Source organism: Nothobranchius furzeri, chromosome 5 (genome assembly GCF_043380555.1).
Source record: "Nothobranchius furzeri strain GRZ-AD chromosome 5, NfurGRZ-RIMD1, whole genome shotgun sequence".
NCBI lineage: Eukaryota > Metazoa > Chordata > Actinopteri > Cyprinodontiformes > Nothobranchiidae > Nothobranchius > Nothobranchius furzeri.
In genome coordinates this window covers 11,020,406-11,037,333 of record NC_091745.1, presented here as the reverse complement: position 1 = coordinate 11,037,333, position 16,928 = coordinate 11,020,406, and the positions used below count along the sequence as shown (strand labels likewise).

The window sequence follows — 16,928 nt, the reverse complement described above, 5'->3', positions numbered from 1 at the left end:
CTCGTCCTTCTCTGAAATGAGGAGTTCCGAGGTGTCCTCGTCGTCTCTGTAGTCCAACTCCAACACGTCCTCGACGGGGTGGCTCGGACCTGCCGGTTCGAGCTGTGAGCCCCAGCTGAGTTCCGCACACGGTTCCGACTCCGGGAGGACATGTTCGCTGGCGTCCCCAGGCGGTGGCCCAGGGGCCGGCAGGCAAGGGTCCTTCCCTGACAGGCTAGCTTGGCACGCTAGCCGCCGGCGAAGGCTCTTCAGAGTGAAGCAAGCACAGCTCTCACATGACCCAGGGACTTCCAATGCCAGCTGGGCGTGTTCCAGCCCGAGGCAGCTCGAGCAGACCTTGTGCGGGTCTGTGCTCGAGATTTTGTTCCCACAGGTACAGAGGCGAGCTCCTGCGCCGTCGACTCCTCTGGTGGGAGGAGCGGCTTCCATGTAGGCTAACTGGTGTGTTAGCAGAGAACGAACAGGTGCACTGGAGTGTGAAGCTGCTCGTTATGCCCCGAGCCTATGGTGAAGGCCAGGACAGAAGGACAGTAAGTTAACGTTCGGCGACGGAGAGAATATTAGCTGGCTCCGTCTGTGAACAGTTGAGCTAACTTACCTTAGAGATATGCGACCACCGAAGCGAGAAGAGGTGATTGAATAGTGCGTGCGTGGGGACGCTTGCTACTTATAGTAGCAGGGGGACGCGTACGTCACGGTCACTGGCCAATCAGGATTGGCATATTGAGATAAGTGCTTCTGAGGAATCCGCGGAGGGGCGTATCCCATAGTGAGACATCGAAACGAATGTTAAGAAAGAGAACTCCCTTTTATTACATTTAGAGTGTTGCTGGTTTTCGGTTTAGTGTAAAATATCACCTTGAGTTTGGTTTAACCACCCAGTTTAGAGTTTGGACTTTTGGAGATCCTTATTTTGGTCCAGAACCCTGTAATCTTTGCCCAGTGGGACATCCCAGGTTATTTGTACTTTTGTTTTAATTCCCCACAGGCAGAATTAGTTTTATTATTTCCAACCTGTGGATGGAAAGATTTATGATTTTTCGTAGTTGTAAATAAACCTGATCATCATTTTAACTTTTAAATCCCGTTATTGTCCCTTCCTTTTTGCACACGAGCCAAACTTCCCAGGAAGAGTCGTAACACCACTCGCCTCACGCTCATAAGTGACCAAAACAAAGCAGCATGGAGACACTCCATCTTCTACCACCTCTCAGGCAGCAGCCTGCACTCCCAAGTTCTACACGTCACCAGAACATAACCAACCAACACAATAAAAGCAGTGTTATACAAAATGGAAGGCCTGTAGTGTTTATTCTCTTACAGTAAGAAGTTATCAATTTTTTTGAGGAATTTATTTGAGATTTTCTGGTTTTTGTTAATTGTGCAATAGAAAAATAATCATTAGATTAATTTTCTAAATAGTCATTAGAATAGTCGACTATTCGATAAAATAATCGTCAGAATAATCGTTTTAAAAATAATCGTTTGCCCCCAGCCCTAGTGTTTATGTTTACAAACATTTGGGTCTTGAATGTGCAGGCTGGTAATTAGAGCATCATGCAGACTGGCAGTGACACCAAGGACGACTCCTCAATTTGGTATTTTGTTTCATGGAGACAAAGAAGACTAATCTACTATGAATAATGATAATATCAGTGCTTTTAGTTCGTGGCAGTGTTCCAACACCAACATTTCTCTCTACAGTCGCAAATTATATTCTATAGATATCAACTTGTATATTATTCTAGCATCTCCCTAAAGTGCAACCTTCAGTCCTTCCACCCCAGGTTTTCCGAAGGACCAATCAATTTGGCAGAGCAGCAAAAAATTCAACAGTTAGCCAAACTCTGTCAGAGAAAGCCTGCAACACACAGCGAGTACAAATGCCCCTGTGGCCCTGGAGACTGGGACAACAGATGACAAACGAGGGACACCAGGTTGAGCAGCATGGAGGCCCATCTGCTGCACCACAGAGACAGCGAGGTCGAGCAGTGTGCGGTATCCATCACCCATCATCCTCTATTCCCAGTTCTCATCACCGTCACTTCAGCGTGTCCCATGTGAAGCACCATCCTCAGCCAAAAGATCATTTTTATGGGATGATGCAAAATTCAGCCAGGATAATTCTGGCTGCAGCTCCTTGTTGACAGAATCTGAAGCCCCGTTCCCTGCTGGGTGATCTTGTATCTCTGCTTTCAGGGTACACGGCACCAGATACAATTATTTTATCAACAATTAGACCAGGACAACTTAATCCAAAAGTGCAATATCGCACACTCAATATTTCAGTGCCCATCCGCCTCTAGCCATCTGGGTACAGCTGTAGTGTTTCCTGCAATAATTAAACGCGCCCGTCATGATGCCAGCAGCGAGTATGAGCCATACACTGACATTCAGAGGCTAATAATTATGTCACAGACTTAAAAAATGTGCTCCTTCACAATCCTTAACCTTTACAATCACCTTCACATCTCTGCTAATCTTCACTTCTGGCCTAATTAGAGTCAAATGTAGCTGATCCCAGATCTGATTATTTCTCTTTAATCAGATAATCCATGGAGCTCAACATCACTTTTCAGTGTGTTGAGGCCCACTGACCTGATTATGGCCCACCTAATAAAAGCAGAGTCTTGTGGCCTTCTCAGCATGGCATTAATCAAAGCTCCATTTCCCAGTTATACTATAGCAATACTTTAATTAGGCAGTATAACGTTGTCTACCAGGGACGCTGCTAAAAAGTTGAGAGCAGGCCGAGCTACAATGAGGTCATCCCATTAGTGCAGGTTGTGTGAGAAGAATTACAATTTCGGGACTTCTGCTTAACGCTCTCAGGCTCAAAATAAGTTTTGACAAAAGGACGAACAACTAAGTCCTTCAGGGGTACTTCTGAGTTGAAAAAATGCTCATGAAATACGTATGTGGAGTAACCAGGTAGGTTTTAACGTTGCAAAACTGCAACGCCTGCCTCCAGAGGGCTAAAGCTGGGCCTGAACAACAAATCAGCACAAAACTACCATCATGCATTTGTGTTGTGTTTAAAGCACTGATGTGCAACACACAAAGCTTGAATTAAAGAGTGCTCATGGAATAAAGACTTATTTTCTGTTCATTTAAAAACCAACGTGCTCATCCAAGGGAACAGCATGCCCTTTTAGTTTCATTTAAAAGCCAGCAGCCAGGCAAACCTGAATTTTATATGGTTAATATACAACATTGCCATGTGGGGACTCATTCGTCCTTTTCTCTAGGCCATGCGTTTTGCACCCGAGGGTCATTTGAATAAAGCCACTTTGATGTTGGGCTAATGCTATTAGCTCAAAATGTGTTCATTCAAATTTTTTTGTCAAACTCATTTTCCCAGGCACACTGGTATCTGTTTTGGACAAAAGTGGAATTTTCTATGTGGACAAGGCTTGAAGGGACAGATGGAAACTCACAGCAGGATGTAGTTCCAGACATCTCTCCCAAAGCGTGGCTCTGCATGAATTAGCTGGAGCTAAATTAGCTTTTTCTCCATAATGGAGACTTTACTAAGGGAGGCAAACTCCAAGAAAAGGTATATGGCCAATGGCTCGTGTGACTGTAGCAGGGCTGACAGGTGAGCTGAGATGGAGCGTTAAACCATCTCTCCATCGTGTCATTACCAGACCCTAAGCTGTGATGAGCTGAGGTGACATTTTACTTTGTTTTAATAAATAAATGCTACTAAATAACCAAAAATTCAGTAAACATTTTATATCCAGCATCTCTTAATAGACATTCTGAACCATAATCAGGTTCCTATAAATCTTGATAATTTTGTGTCTGATCAGGGTTTGGAGTATTGTACCTGGTGTTGTGAAGTCTAACTGTCCTCCTGCTTTATCTCAGCTGTCATCACTACTTTTAATCCTCAAACTGATGATTATGGGGTGTAAACTGGCAATAAACCCAAGTTTCCGAAACATTGGCAAGCTTTATTTTGCTTCATGAAGATGTTTCCAGCACAGAAAACAATTGATACACATAGATTATTTATCGTGTGCACGAACAAGAAATGCATCTCTCTGTTTATTAGGACATATGGGTTTACAGATCAATATTTATTCCACTGATCAGAATTTAATTCTTCCTTCATTAACTTACTAAAAGACTGTTAAAAAACTCATCCAATAATTTTCTTCCACTTTTTAAAATTCAGGCTGCAGGGGTAACAGACCCATGAGGGAAATCCAGACAAGACATCCTTTTTTTCTTCCTGGCACTCGCAGAGTACAGACGCTTCTCTCTTTCGCTCCCTTATCTTTTTTTCCCAAGGCTCTTTGTCCTGTCTGCCCACAGAGCACGTCCCTGCATTTCTTCTGAAAAACCCTATTTTTAACCATGGATTTGATAAATTGGCCATTCAACGCGATTGATACGATTTTTTCAGCAATGACAACGGAGCAGGGGGCACCCACATGTCCACAGGGGACACACCTGGTGGGGTATATGCTGGATTCCTGGAGGGAATGGAAGATCCTATGCCTCTCCCAGCTGTCCATTGAGGACTTCGAAGACGTGTGGATATTCGTCCTGATGATCACTGGATTTCTCCTGATTGGAGTGGGAGGATATCTGGTTTTCTGGAAATTTGGGAAGATGGCAACAATTGGAGGGCGACCCGCACCCACAGAAAGCACCATCCGTGTGGAGACTTCTCAGACTGGGACGTTACTGGAGGTGAATCGTAAGCTGGACAATGTTCTAGCTGCGATACCGGTATTAGTGCGCAAAATGGATGTCATCTCGGAGAGAGTCACCGGACGGTATGGACAGGTTTAAAAACCCCAAATTTGCTTCACTGAAGGACTGGAATGATCAGTTTAAAGACTGAAGGTGTCACGAGCGTGCCTGGTGAGCGGAGCAGTGATCAGGTGAGGATCCAAACGCGGGACAGGAAGACAGGCAGACAGGTAGGACGGTTAAAGGTTTTAATAATGAACACGCTGGACATTGGAACAATGACTCGACATGAAACACAGAACAGAAGGGGTTTAAATAAATGAGGAGTGGGAGCTAGGGTGATTGGGAAACAAGAGGCAGGTGGGAGCAATTAACGGAGACAGACCAAAACCTAAGGGGAGACAGGACAGGGTGTGACAGTACCCCCCCCCCCCCCCCCCTCTCCCCTCAAAGGGCGGATCCCAGATGCCCACAGGAACTTGGAGCAGGGCAGGAGGAGGGGGACCCGGAGGGAGGGCCCAGAGGAACCGAGGGACCGATGGAGAGGTGGCAGGAATCAGCAGAGTCCGGGGGCCTGCGCCTGTGGCAGATGAGGAGGCGATGGGCCCTTGGAGGCCGGCGCCTGCGGCAGAAGAGGAGGCGACGGGCCTTTGGAGAACGGCGCCTGCGGCAGATGAGGAGGCGACGGGCCCTTGGAGGCCGGCGCCTGCGGCAGACGAGGAGGCGACGGGCCCTTGGAGGCTGGCGCCTGCGGCAGACGAGGAGGCGACGGGCCCTTGGAGGCCGGCGCCTGCGGCAGACGAGGAGCTCTGCAGGCTGGGCCGGGGACATAGTCTCTGCAGGCTGGGCCGGGGACATAGTCTCCGCAGGCTGGGCTGGGGACAAAGTCCCTTGGACGGGTTGGACCGGAGCGACCTTCAGAACCACCATTGGAACCAGAGACGGTGGAGACGTCGGACCAGAGGGAGCGTCGACCTCTGGAGTGGAGAGAGCATCAACCTCTGGTGTGGAGAGAGCGTCGACCTCTAGAGTGGAGAGAGCGTCGACCTCTAGAGTGGAGAGAGAGTCGACCTCTAGAGTGGAGAGAGCGTCGACCTCTAGAGTGGATAAGGCGACTTCAGACGAGACGACTTCAGACGAGGCGACTTCAGATGAGACGACTTTAGACGAGATGACTTTAGATGAGGCGACTTCAGACGAGACGACTTCAGACGAGACAACTTCAGAGGCGACTTCAGAGGCGACGACTTCAGAGACGACTTCAGACGAGACGACTTCAGAGGCGACTTCAGACGAGACAACTTCAGAGGCGACCTCAGACGAGACGACTTCAGACGAGGCGACCTCGGACTAGCCGACTTCAGACGAGGCGACCTCGGATGAGACGACTTCAGACACGTCGACTTCAGACGAGACGACTTCAGACACGTCGACTTCGGAGACGACTTCAGACACGTCGACTTTGGAGACGTCGACTTCAGACACGTTGACTTTGGAGACGTCGACTTCAGACACGTTGACTTCGGACACGTCGACTTTAGAGGAGACGACTTCGGACACGTCGACTTCCGAGGAGACGGCTTCGGACACGTCGACTTCAGAGGAGACGGCTTCGGACACGTCGACTTCGGAGATGACTTCAGACACGTCGACTTCAGAGGAGACGGCTTCAGAGACGTCGACTTCAGAGGAGACAGCTTCAGACATGTCGACTTCAGAGGAGACGGCTTCAGACACGTCGACTTCAGAGGAGACGGCTTCAGACACGTCGACTTCAGACACGTCGACTTCAGACATGTCGACTTCGGACACGTTGATGTCAGAGGAGACGACTTCGGACACGTCAACGTCAGAGGAGATGGCTTCAGACACGTCGACTTCAGAGGAGACGGCTTCGGGCACGTCGACTTCAGAGGAGATGGCTTCAGACACGTCGACTTCAGAGGAGACGGCTTCAGACACGTCGACTTCAGAGGAGACGGCTTTAGAGATGTCGACGTCAGAGGAGACTTCAGAAGAGACGTTGACTTCAGAGGAGACTTCAGAAGAGATGTCGACTTCAGAGCAGACTTCAGAAGAGACGTCGACTTCAGAGGAGACTTCAGAAGAGACATCGACTTCAGAAGAGACTTCAGAACAGGGTGAGGCGTCGACCCTTGGACTGGAGGCATCGACCCCTGGACTGGAGGCGTCGACCCTTGGACTGGAGGCATCGACCCCTGGACTGGAGGCGTCGACCCTTGGACTGGAGGCGTCGACTCTTGGACTGGAGGCGTCGACCCTTGGACTTGAGGCATCGACCCTTTGCTTGGAGGCGTCGACCCTTGGCTTGGAGGCGTCGACCCTTGGCTTGGAGGTGTCGACCCTTGGCTTGGAGGCGTTGACCCTTGGACTGGGGGCGTCGACCTTTGGACTGGAGGTGTCGACTTCCATTGGCTTCTGGTCCTCCGGCTTCTGGACCGCCGGTCTCTGAGCCGCCGGCTTCTGGGCTGGTACCGTCTGCTTCTGGACTGGTTCCGTCTGCTTCTGGGCGGGAACCGTCTGCTTCTGGGCCCGCACCGTCTGCTTCTGGGCCGGTACCGTTGACATCTGGAGTGGAGGTGAAGCCGCTGCAGGAGGGGCTGTCTGGATAGGCGGGACCGGCTGCGGTGCGTTCAACGGGACCCCCGCTGGAACAGGCATTGAGTGAACGGGTGGTGCTGGAGACTGGGAGCGCAGAACGTCCAGTAGGAGCTGATTAGAACTGGCGATCTGTTGAAGCTGGATCAGCTCAGCCCGGAGACTGGCAAGTTCCGTCGGCTGGGTTGTGGGCATTGCTCCACCTCCCGCAGATGACGGAGGAGCTGATCGGACCGGAGGCGGGACAGCTGGTCCGACCGGGGGCGGGTCCAAGCTGCTGCGTCCAGCCGAAGCAGCGAGCAGATCGTCCAGCTGGAGCCTATCGAGATCGAGGGTCTGACGAATCTGGACCAACTCAGCTCGGAGACTGGCGAGCCCCGTCAGCTGGGCTGCGGGCGCAGCTCCTCCACCTGCAGGCGCCGATTCGGCCGGAGACGGGACCGCTGGTCGGACCGGGGACATGTCCAGACAACTGCGCCGAGCAGGGGCAGCAGCGAGGTCGCAGCTCCGTCCTGGGACACAGGGCTGCGGTGGAGCCTGGCATCTCTCCCCACGCTGTGGGCCAACTCCGGGAGAGCACACAGCCAGGCGAGTGCCCACGTAACTGGAGCAATCAGGAAGCGACTCCCCGTCCACTCTCCCACCGGCCTCCGGGAGGGTGGAGAGGAACGCCGAGGCAGAAGGTCAGGGACGCCGTCTGCGGCAAGACGGAGCTGAAGCTGGAGAAGGAGAAGCCGGCCGATAGTCGGCAGAGAGGAACTGGAACAGATACTTCCATGGGAGAATCTCCCCGCTGGATCCTTCAGAGGGTCGAGTCATTCTGTCACGAGCGTTCCTGGTGAGCGGAGCGGTGATCAGGTGAGGATCCAAACGCAGGACAGGAAGACAGGCAGACAGGTAGGACGGTTAAAGGTTTTAATAATGAACATGCTGGACATTGGAACAATGACTCGACATGAAACACAGAACACAAGGGGTTTAAATACACGAGGAGCGGGAGCTAGGGTTATTGGGAAACAAAAGGCAGGTGGGAGCAATTAACGGAGACAGACCAAAACCTAAGGGGAGACAGGACAGGGTGTGACAGAAGGCAGAGAGGAAAATTATCTCAGCCTGACCCAAACAAATTCTTGTTATCCGAATCTGATGCCCAGGTAGCCATGAGCGGCAACAAACCCCCACGAAGGAATGCAGACAGATGCTGTGAAAACCCCGACCTAAACACCACCAACACAGGCAAGTTGGGTGAAGTGTCTTGCCCAAGGACACCACCGCAGAATACCCCTGGCGAGAGATGGAATCGAACCCATGACCCTCCGATCATGAGGCAACCTGCTCTACTTCCTGAGCTACTGCTGCCTCTTTTACATTGGGAGGTTCTCACTGAAGGTGTCAAACTATGAATGAACACATTTGGAGTTATGTACTTAAGCAAAACAGGTAAAATAACTGATGAGCTTATATATATATATATATATATATATATATATATATATATATATATATATATATATATATATATATATATATATATATATATATATATATATATATATATATATATATATATATATATATGTTTGTTTTTCAAATTACATTTTAGGCAGAAATCAGCCAGAACGAGTTTGTTTCGCAGGTCCCAGTATTCCCGTGTGTGTGTGTGTGTGTGTGTGTGTGTGTGTGTGTGTGTGTGTGTGTGTAGCAAATTAAACTTGTCATTTGTTTTAAGAACATACAATTATTTCCCCTTGTGAAAATATTAGAAGAAAAAATTATTTATATATAGGTTGTTTCTTTTTCTAATATCGAATGGTGAACAAAGGCTCACTATGATCGAGTATTCGAGATTCTGCTGAGAGCCTCTCAACCAGAAAGGTCAAAGTGAGTAGCAGGAGGGACAAGTTCATCATCCATCTGTCAACTATCATTGGGCAACAACAGGAGCCACCTCAGGGTCTGGAGACAGTAATGGAACCACCACAAGACCCCCTCCCCACACCCACACACACACACACACACACACACACACACACACACACACACACACACACACACATGGAATCTCATCATGCCTGCTATGGCAGGTTATTTATCCCATTACCTCTGAGGCATTCCTGCAATGTTTGGATGAAAGGTGGAAAAATACTGACAACTGATGAAAAACAGGGATCCTTACCCTCTGTTCCTGTGTGGCCACAAAGGTTTGGAATCCAGGGGCCACACCAAAACCAAGCTCATGAACGAACGGGGGCTCCGCCTGGCTGTGGATCTGCACCCGAACGCCCGCCTCAAACGCTGTGTCCTCTGAAAAATAATGGAATGATGCAATGATTTAAAGAATTGTGAAAATAACAATTGAGAGATAAAAAAAAGCTCAAGAAAGAAGCTGTCTCTGCTGAACATCAAATCCTGAATTTCATAGTGGAAACCTTTTAGAAATAAAATTTATGGTTTTCATCTCAAAGCTTTGAGTTTAAGATTGTGTGATAACACACACTCAGAGCATCCCATTTAGTGTGACATCACACACCGGTGTTGAAGGAGGTTTGCTGCAGAGTCCTCAAGATGAAAGGGTCCTAATGCATCCAAACACACACACACACACACACACACACACACACACACACACACACACACACACACACACACACACACACACACACACACACACACACACACACATACACACACACACACACACACACACATTATTGTATTTGTACCCATGTTAGGACTTTGTATTGACTTCCATTCATTTTAGTGAGTCCACTATGCATAACCCTAACCAGTGTACTCCTAACGTTATCTATAACAAAAACTCAATTCACATCTAATCTGTAAACCTTCCCCCTAGGGAGTACTCCATATTAGGACCGGGTTTTGGTCCTAACAAGGACCATCGGTCGTAATAAGGTTAGAAAATATCCCAAATCCGGTCGTCAAAAGGGTACAAATACAAGCACACACACACACACACACACACACACACACACACACACACACAGCCAGGGACCAAAGGAGCCTCAACATTTACAGACAGAGAATAGGCAGCACATGTAAGAATCAGTACCGCCCTCACATTCAGAGGTGAGACATTCAATCAAGGCTTTCCTCCAGCATCTGATCAGCCCGACATGTTCAGCCACTCCACAACCAAACATGACCTTCCTGGATAATCGACAAGGGGCACACACAGATTCACAACAACATCAAAATGAACCCATCAATCTAACAGCCGCAGTGAACACAGTTGAGGATTTATATCAAAGAATAAATGGACACATTAAATAGGGTTTTAGAAATTTTTGTGTTTTAGTAAAATCATTATTGGAAGACAGTTATTGTATATGGACTGTGTTACTCTTATGACATTAGTCTGTTTTATAGTTTATTTTACATCATGAATCAGGTCGCCTCAGTGATTCTCATCTTCTTGGGTAGTGACCAAAAGAACATAATTGCAGCTACAAGCAGCCAAAATGAGTTTTCTCCGCGGAGTGGCTGGGCTCTCCCTTAGAGATAGGGTGAGAAGCTTGGTCCTTCAGGAGGGGCTCAGAGTAGATTTGCTGCTCCTCCATATAAAGAGGACCCAGTTGAGGTAGCTCTAGTTAGCATGCCTACTGGACACCTCCCTGGTGAGGTTTTCCAGAAATGTCCAATCGAGAGAAGACCTAAAGAAAGGAAATGCTGGAGGCATTATGTCACTCAGCTGGCCAGCGAACACCTTGGGATTCCCCCAGAGGAGCTGACCCAAGTGGCCTCTGATTAGGCAGCTGCCCCCGTGACCTGAATCTGGATAAGCAGAAGAAATGGATGGATGGAACTACCCCTGAGTAAAGTAAAACTAGGGCTGCTTTATTACTGTGATCTGTGTTTAATTCACCAAAGTTAGTCATTCTCATATTTAGTCGAAATTTTCAGAAATATTTTCTATCACAACTTAGTTTTGGAACCAATACTTTTAATTGGAGGGCTTTTTCTAAATTTTTAAGGCTTAAAATATGAAAGTCACCACTTTATATCAGCAGGCAGAGTTGTGTTGGTTAGAGGGTGAACAGAACACAGACAGGAAGGAGGAGTGTTTAAACTGGAAAAAGCTTGTTAGAGTGCATTTTGAGGTCGATGATGCCACAGCGCAGCGACGAGTACTGTCCGAATTCCAAGAATACTCATTCTCGCGTCCTCAAACGCGTCCTCGCTCCGCCCACATTTCGAGGACGGGTCTGTTGTATCCTCAGAACATATCCGCCGGCTGTGGATTTTCAACAGGAAGAGGAAATGGGGAGAGCTACGAAGATTTAAACGTAAGTTTGTTAAAAGCTAGCCATAGAAACCTAAAAAGCTTAAAGCGGTTCAGTTCATAGACATTTTTGGTTTGTATATTTGTTTTTAAATTACATTTTAGGCAGAAATCAGCCAGAACGAGTTTGTTTCGCAGGTCCCAGTTATTCCCGTGTGTGTGTGTGTGTGTGTGTGTGTGTGTGTGTGTGTGTGTGTGTGTGTGTGTGTGTGTGTGTGTGTGTGTGTGTGTGTGTGTGTGTGTGTGTGTGTGTGTGTGTAGCGAATTAAACTTGTCATTTGTTTTAAGGACAACAGAGCAAAGAAGCGTTTTTATTAATCTTAGAGGTGAAGAGTGAAGCTGTTTACACACAACCACAGAAGTTCTTCTGTGAAAAGTAGTTTTACATTCAGGGATTTACACAGCTGACACGTTTTAATGAAGTAAAAATTGTTTGTGTGAAGAACATAATTTTTATCTTCTCATGTGGATAAATGTAAAAATGTGTTTATTGCCTTTTTGTCACCAGTGGTCTGATTTTCTCTGTAGGACTGCAGGTGTCCAGGGTCAGGAGAGGCTTTAGCTGGTGGTCCTCCTGGGAGAGAGGCCTTCTACTGTCATCATGTTGATGTTTTTTTAGCTGTTTGATATTTTAACACATTTATTTAAACAAATACTAACTGATAACTCTTTCTGGTCATTGATTTTTCACCAGTTTTATTATTACAAATGTTTTTGAGCATGTTACATGAACAGAAAATGAAAAGATGGTAAGGAGACAAGATTATTTATAATACGTTACTCTTATTTACAGATCAAAACCAGTATGGACCAGTTATGTACGGTTAAAGCAGGATTAACCTGAGTGACTCTTCCTGGATCATTTATTTAAACTGAGCGAGCAGGAAGTCTTTAACAGTGCAGCTGGATCTGCTGCAGGAGGATCCAGACCCGTGGCTGGACGTTTCTGGTCAGAGGAACATCATACAGGATGGTCTGCAGAGAGCTTTGGGACGCTTCCTCTCACTGTCCACTCCATCGTCCATCTACAGGGACTGCTGGGCTGGCTCAGCCGACGGCTGTTACATCTCTAAGATGTATTCAGAAATATGAAATGAGGAGATGGTTTATGGATCCACCGGTATAACAATTGTGACTCTTCAGAAAATAAAACCACAGTGTTGTTTTAATAGAGGTTCCTACATAAATGACTTGCCTGTTAACAGTAGTGGTGGTCTGCTGGTACCTCCTCCAGGACAGAGCACCACTGACCTCCTCCACACACATCTTCCTCAGGCTCATCCTCCAGACCCACAACTTCACCAGCACAGAGGCAGATGTGCAGCACAGTGCATGCTGACCTGTAATAGATTAAAAAAAGTTTTTTTATTGAAAAAATGTAAAACAAACCTATAACCTGCAGTACACTGGTTCTGTTCAGTTTAAAGAAAAGCAGCAGGGAAAACTACAGAGAATTTACATTTTTAAGACAAATCTAATCTATATTAGGCTTAAGTTGAATAAACAAATACACATTGAAAACACTTCAATGCTATTTTATTAAAAAGCCTACTTTTAAAACGTTTTACCCTCATTTGATGCTAAATAAGAAGTTCTACGGTCCAATTTACATTAGAAAACATCCTACTGCATTCAACATTTATAATGCATTTGGTTTATATTAATTACCTACATGTTAATACTCTGTAGAAATGTGTTGTGTACATTTAACAAGTTCATTCTGTAGCTTAAAACATACATGAAACCATCTAAAGTTAACATGCAAGTCCTGAAAGCTTCTAGAATAAACAAAGTTACTTTACCTGAAAACGGTTGTGAACAAACGCTGCTGATGGACGTGAAGCTGCTGCAGCTCCTTAATATTCCTGCTCGATTTTCGCTAGCTTTAGCATTTTTCCTTTGCATGTGACGGGACCTACGGGCCACCGTAGAGGTGAAGGATAGACTGTCCGAATTCAGAGCCGCTGGGTTCCGGTCTTAGTGGTCGACCGGCGAGGACCCATACTCATAAGCATCCTACCCGTGGATTCGGACACACCCAAAGACTCTCAGGCCCATTCCCAATGCTCACACTGCACCCTATGGTCTTCTGTGAAGTGCATTTGGAGGAAGTGCACAGGCTTCAAGTGGGTAGTACACGTTTGTGCAAGGAAAAAGAAACTATTGTTTAGAACAATTTGTATAAATATATATATATATATATATTTTGCATTCAGAACATTACAAAAATTTTACAACCATTATCAGGGGTTAAACAACCAGCTGAGATACATTTTTAGTTCTTTTTTTTAACACAGGAAGCGTTTTGTACCTTCCTGACAGTTTTGATCACTCCTGCGATCTTCAGATCTTCGCCGGAGTGATCGGAACTGTCAGCAAGGTATAAAAAAATACCCTTCCTGTGTAAAGATGCATTCAGATTAAAAGAACAGAATGAATATACAAAAGACAGCTGAGATGTAATTTATATACACCAAATGTCGCGAACTTGACAGAGGACCATAAGGACACCAGAGAACAGTAGGCAGTAGAAAAGAGTCATTATTTGCCTGAAGCTACAAGGAGATATTACCGGAGTAGAGTTCAGGTAAAGGCAGAGTCCAGGACAAAAGTGGGTCGGAACCAGGCAGAGACGAAGCAGTTTGGAGGAGCAGGCGAGAGACGTGGTTGAAGACAGGCGTGGATCAGAACAAGGTAGGTACAGGACAAGGTCGTGGACAAGCTTGGGTCGTGGAGGCAGGCAATGTTCTAGATGAGGGTCAGGCAGGATGAAAAGGCTGGAAGATCTACTAGAAGGAGCGTTCAATAATCTGGCAGAGTGCTGGTGGTTGACTGAGGAATATATAGCTGGTGAGGCAGGTGTGTGGCATGAGCTTGACGATGGGACCAGGTGTGATGCATGAAGGCTGATGAGGTGGTAGCATGGAGGTCAGAACCTGGCAGGATCATGACACCAAAAGGAGGAGCATATATTCAGTTTTGATTGCTTTTGCATTTGTGGGAATGTTGAGATATTGTTTTGTTTCACAAATAAAATACTGAAAACAAGGTTTTGCATGAGAGACTTTAGTCTTATGAAATGAAATGTAGCTAACAAGATTAATAAATAAGTTATATAAAATTGGTCTGCTTTATTCACCGGCAAAATTGTGCAAATAATTGCTGAGGTGGGGCAGGTAGCATTGCGTCATCAACTGCAACGCATGCCGGGATGCTGATTGCTGTCCTACTTTTAAAAAAAGAAATCTTTATTAATAACTGTTGTGGAAAAATTTATGTTTATTAATTCTTGATCATGGACTCAATCAACTGAATGTAAATTATTGCTCTATGTCTCTTGGCATGCTCACTCATTCAGACACACCCACACAAGCAACTCACACACACACACACACACACACACATTCTTGACTTCACACACACACACACACACACACACACACACACACACACACACACACACACACACACACACACACACACACACACACACACACACACACACACAATTTCTCTCCCTCACTCCCATCTCTAAATAATTAAACTCTGTGAACAGATGTTCGGGGCATTTTGCCTCGTGAATTATGCCACAGTTATAACTGCTTGACTTATCTGCTCATTGTCTCCTCTCTTCACTATAGGAAATGGGTTATTGGTAAACATATTGATAAAATCCATGACATAATTTGGTCCTTCGAAAGCTGGGGTCCCATCACTTTGCGGCGCCAAGAACCGATGCCTGAGGACTGTCGACAACCTAATCTCCTCCAGCGCTGAGTTTTGCTGGGGGTCGGTGAGGCCCATAGACATATATACTTGTCAATTCATTTCCATAGGCTTCAATAACACATTTTTGAGGGGAAATGGGAGGTGGCCACCACCGCCTTTTTGACCGTGTCACAGGTTCTGTCAAGCCCAGACAATTCCACAAAAGGGAAGAGATGTGGAGCTGAGGGTGGGGCTGTAAGGCTGGGATCAACTGACGACACCCGGTCGAACTAGCTACAAGCTAACCTGAAGCTAACCCAAAGCTAACGCAGAGGTGGGAGCTAAGATAACGGAGGTAGCAACCTAGCTACAACCGGAGTTAACTGTGCACAACACCAGAGCTTCTGAATCAGAGATACGCCGGGCTGACCGCTGGGTAAAACCAGGTGGAACACAGAGGTCTCCCGAGAGCTTCACAAGCCAGCAGCCGCACAGCAGACAAGCGTTGCTGCGATCTGAGATGCACAGAGCTGCCGCTGGGGAGAACCAGGTGCAAAGGTTTCCATCCCAGAGCTCCACAAGCCGTCAGCCCGCGCAGCAGACGGGAGCCGCGATTAGACAGAGATGAGCCGAGCTGCGGGGAGAAACAGCCGGCAGCCCGGCGCATCAAACAGAAGCCGCGATCAGACAGAGATGCGCCGGGCTGCGGGGAGGGGAGAACCGGTTGGAAAACATCGGTCTCCCGAGAGCTCCACAAGCCGACAGTCGGAACCCAGCTCCACCAACATATTATATTTCAACCCATTTTCTAAAGTGCAGCATTATGTTAAATGCACTGGGTTTTACCCTATTACATTTAAAGTGCATGGTTAAACAGTATATGTTAAAATCTAAGCTCAGCTCAGCAGTGGCCTAAAATACATACTTACAATTTTACTTACCAAAAAAAAAATGAAGTGGAGACTCCTTGGACGCTCTATTAGTGCAATTAATGCCACAGCAAGTCATTTTGTCCAACAATTGCACAAATAATATCCAAAAAACAATACACAAACGCTACAACTACTGGTCTGAGATGAAAGACTGAAAATGGCAGAACAGTTTTCAGTCGAGTACGAGGCTCAGACTGAGGCCTTTTGCCGCAGCTAGCTCTGCAGTCACGTGGGTCTGATGCTCATTAATTATACAGAATTTTAGGCTTTTAATACACTTAAACAGAAGAGTGAGAAAAAAATTCACCCCCTCAAAGTTGTCACGAGTGTAAACTAGATCATTTAAACCAAAAACATGTTTTGGTACCAGGCTCTAAACATGTTTATTTCTGCTGTGAAATTGGTATTTTTAACATGGGAGTCAATGAGGATTTGCTCGCTTCTGACACCAGCCCCCAGCAGATGAGGGTGGAACTGCAATTTATTTCACTTCCGCATTGGCCTCAATTTCTGTCCCGCATTGTGGGGGCTTGGTAAGGCCTTGACGTCATTAGGAGGAATGCAGATCCACGAACTCAAGCCCTGAGTAGAGAGATTTGGTGAGACAAGTTTGTTGTTAGTCTTGTGGTACAGAGAGAAAATCCTAGGTGACCAGGGGTTAAATT

General features: G+C 46.7%; 1 protein-coding gene across 4 annotated transcripts in view; it reads right to left on the bottom strand.

The window, feature by feature from the left end:
* The window catches only part of asic2 (acid-sensing (proton-gated) ion channel 2), an 808,019-nt gene that overhangs the window by 37,285 nt on the left and 753,806 nt on the right, over nucleotides 1–16,928 (bottom strand). For all 4 annotated transcript variants that reach the window (XM_070551418.1, XM_070551416.1, XM_070551417.1 and 1 more), the window contains one exon: nucleotides 9,500–9,627. In XM_070551418.1, the coding sequence (XP_070407519.1) occupies nucleotides 9,500–9,627 (128 nt within the window). The remainder of the gene's footprint in view (nucleotides 1–9,499; nucleotides 9,628–16,928) is intronic.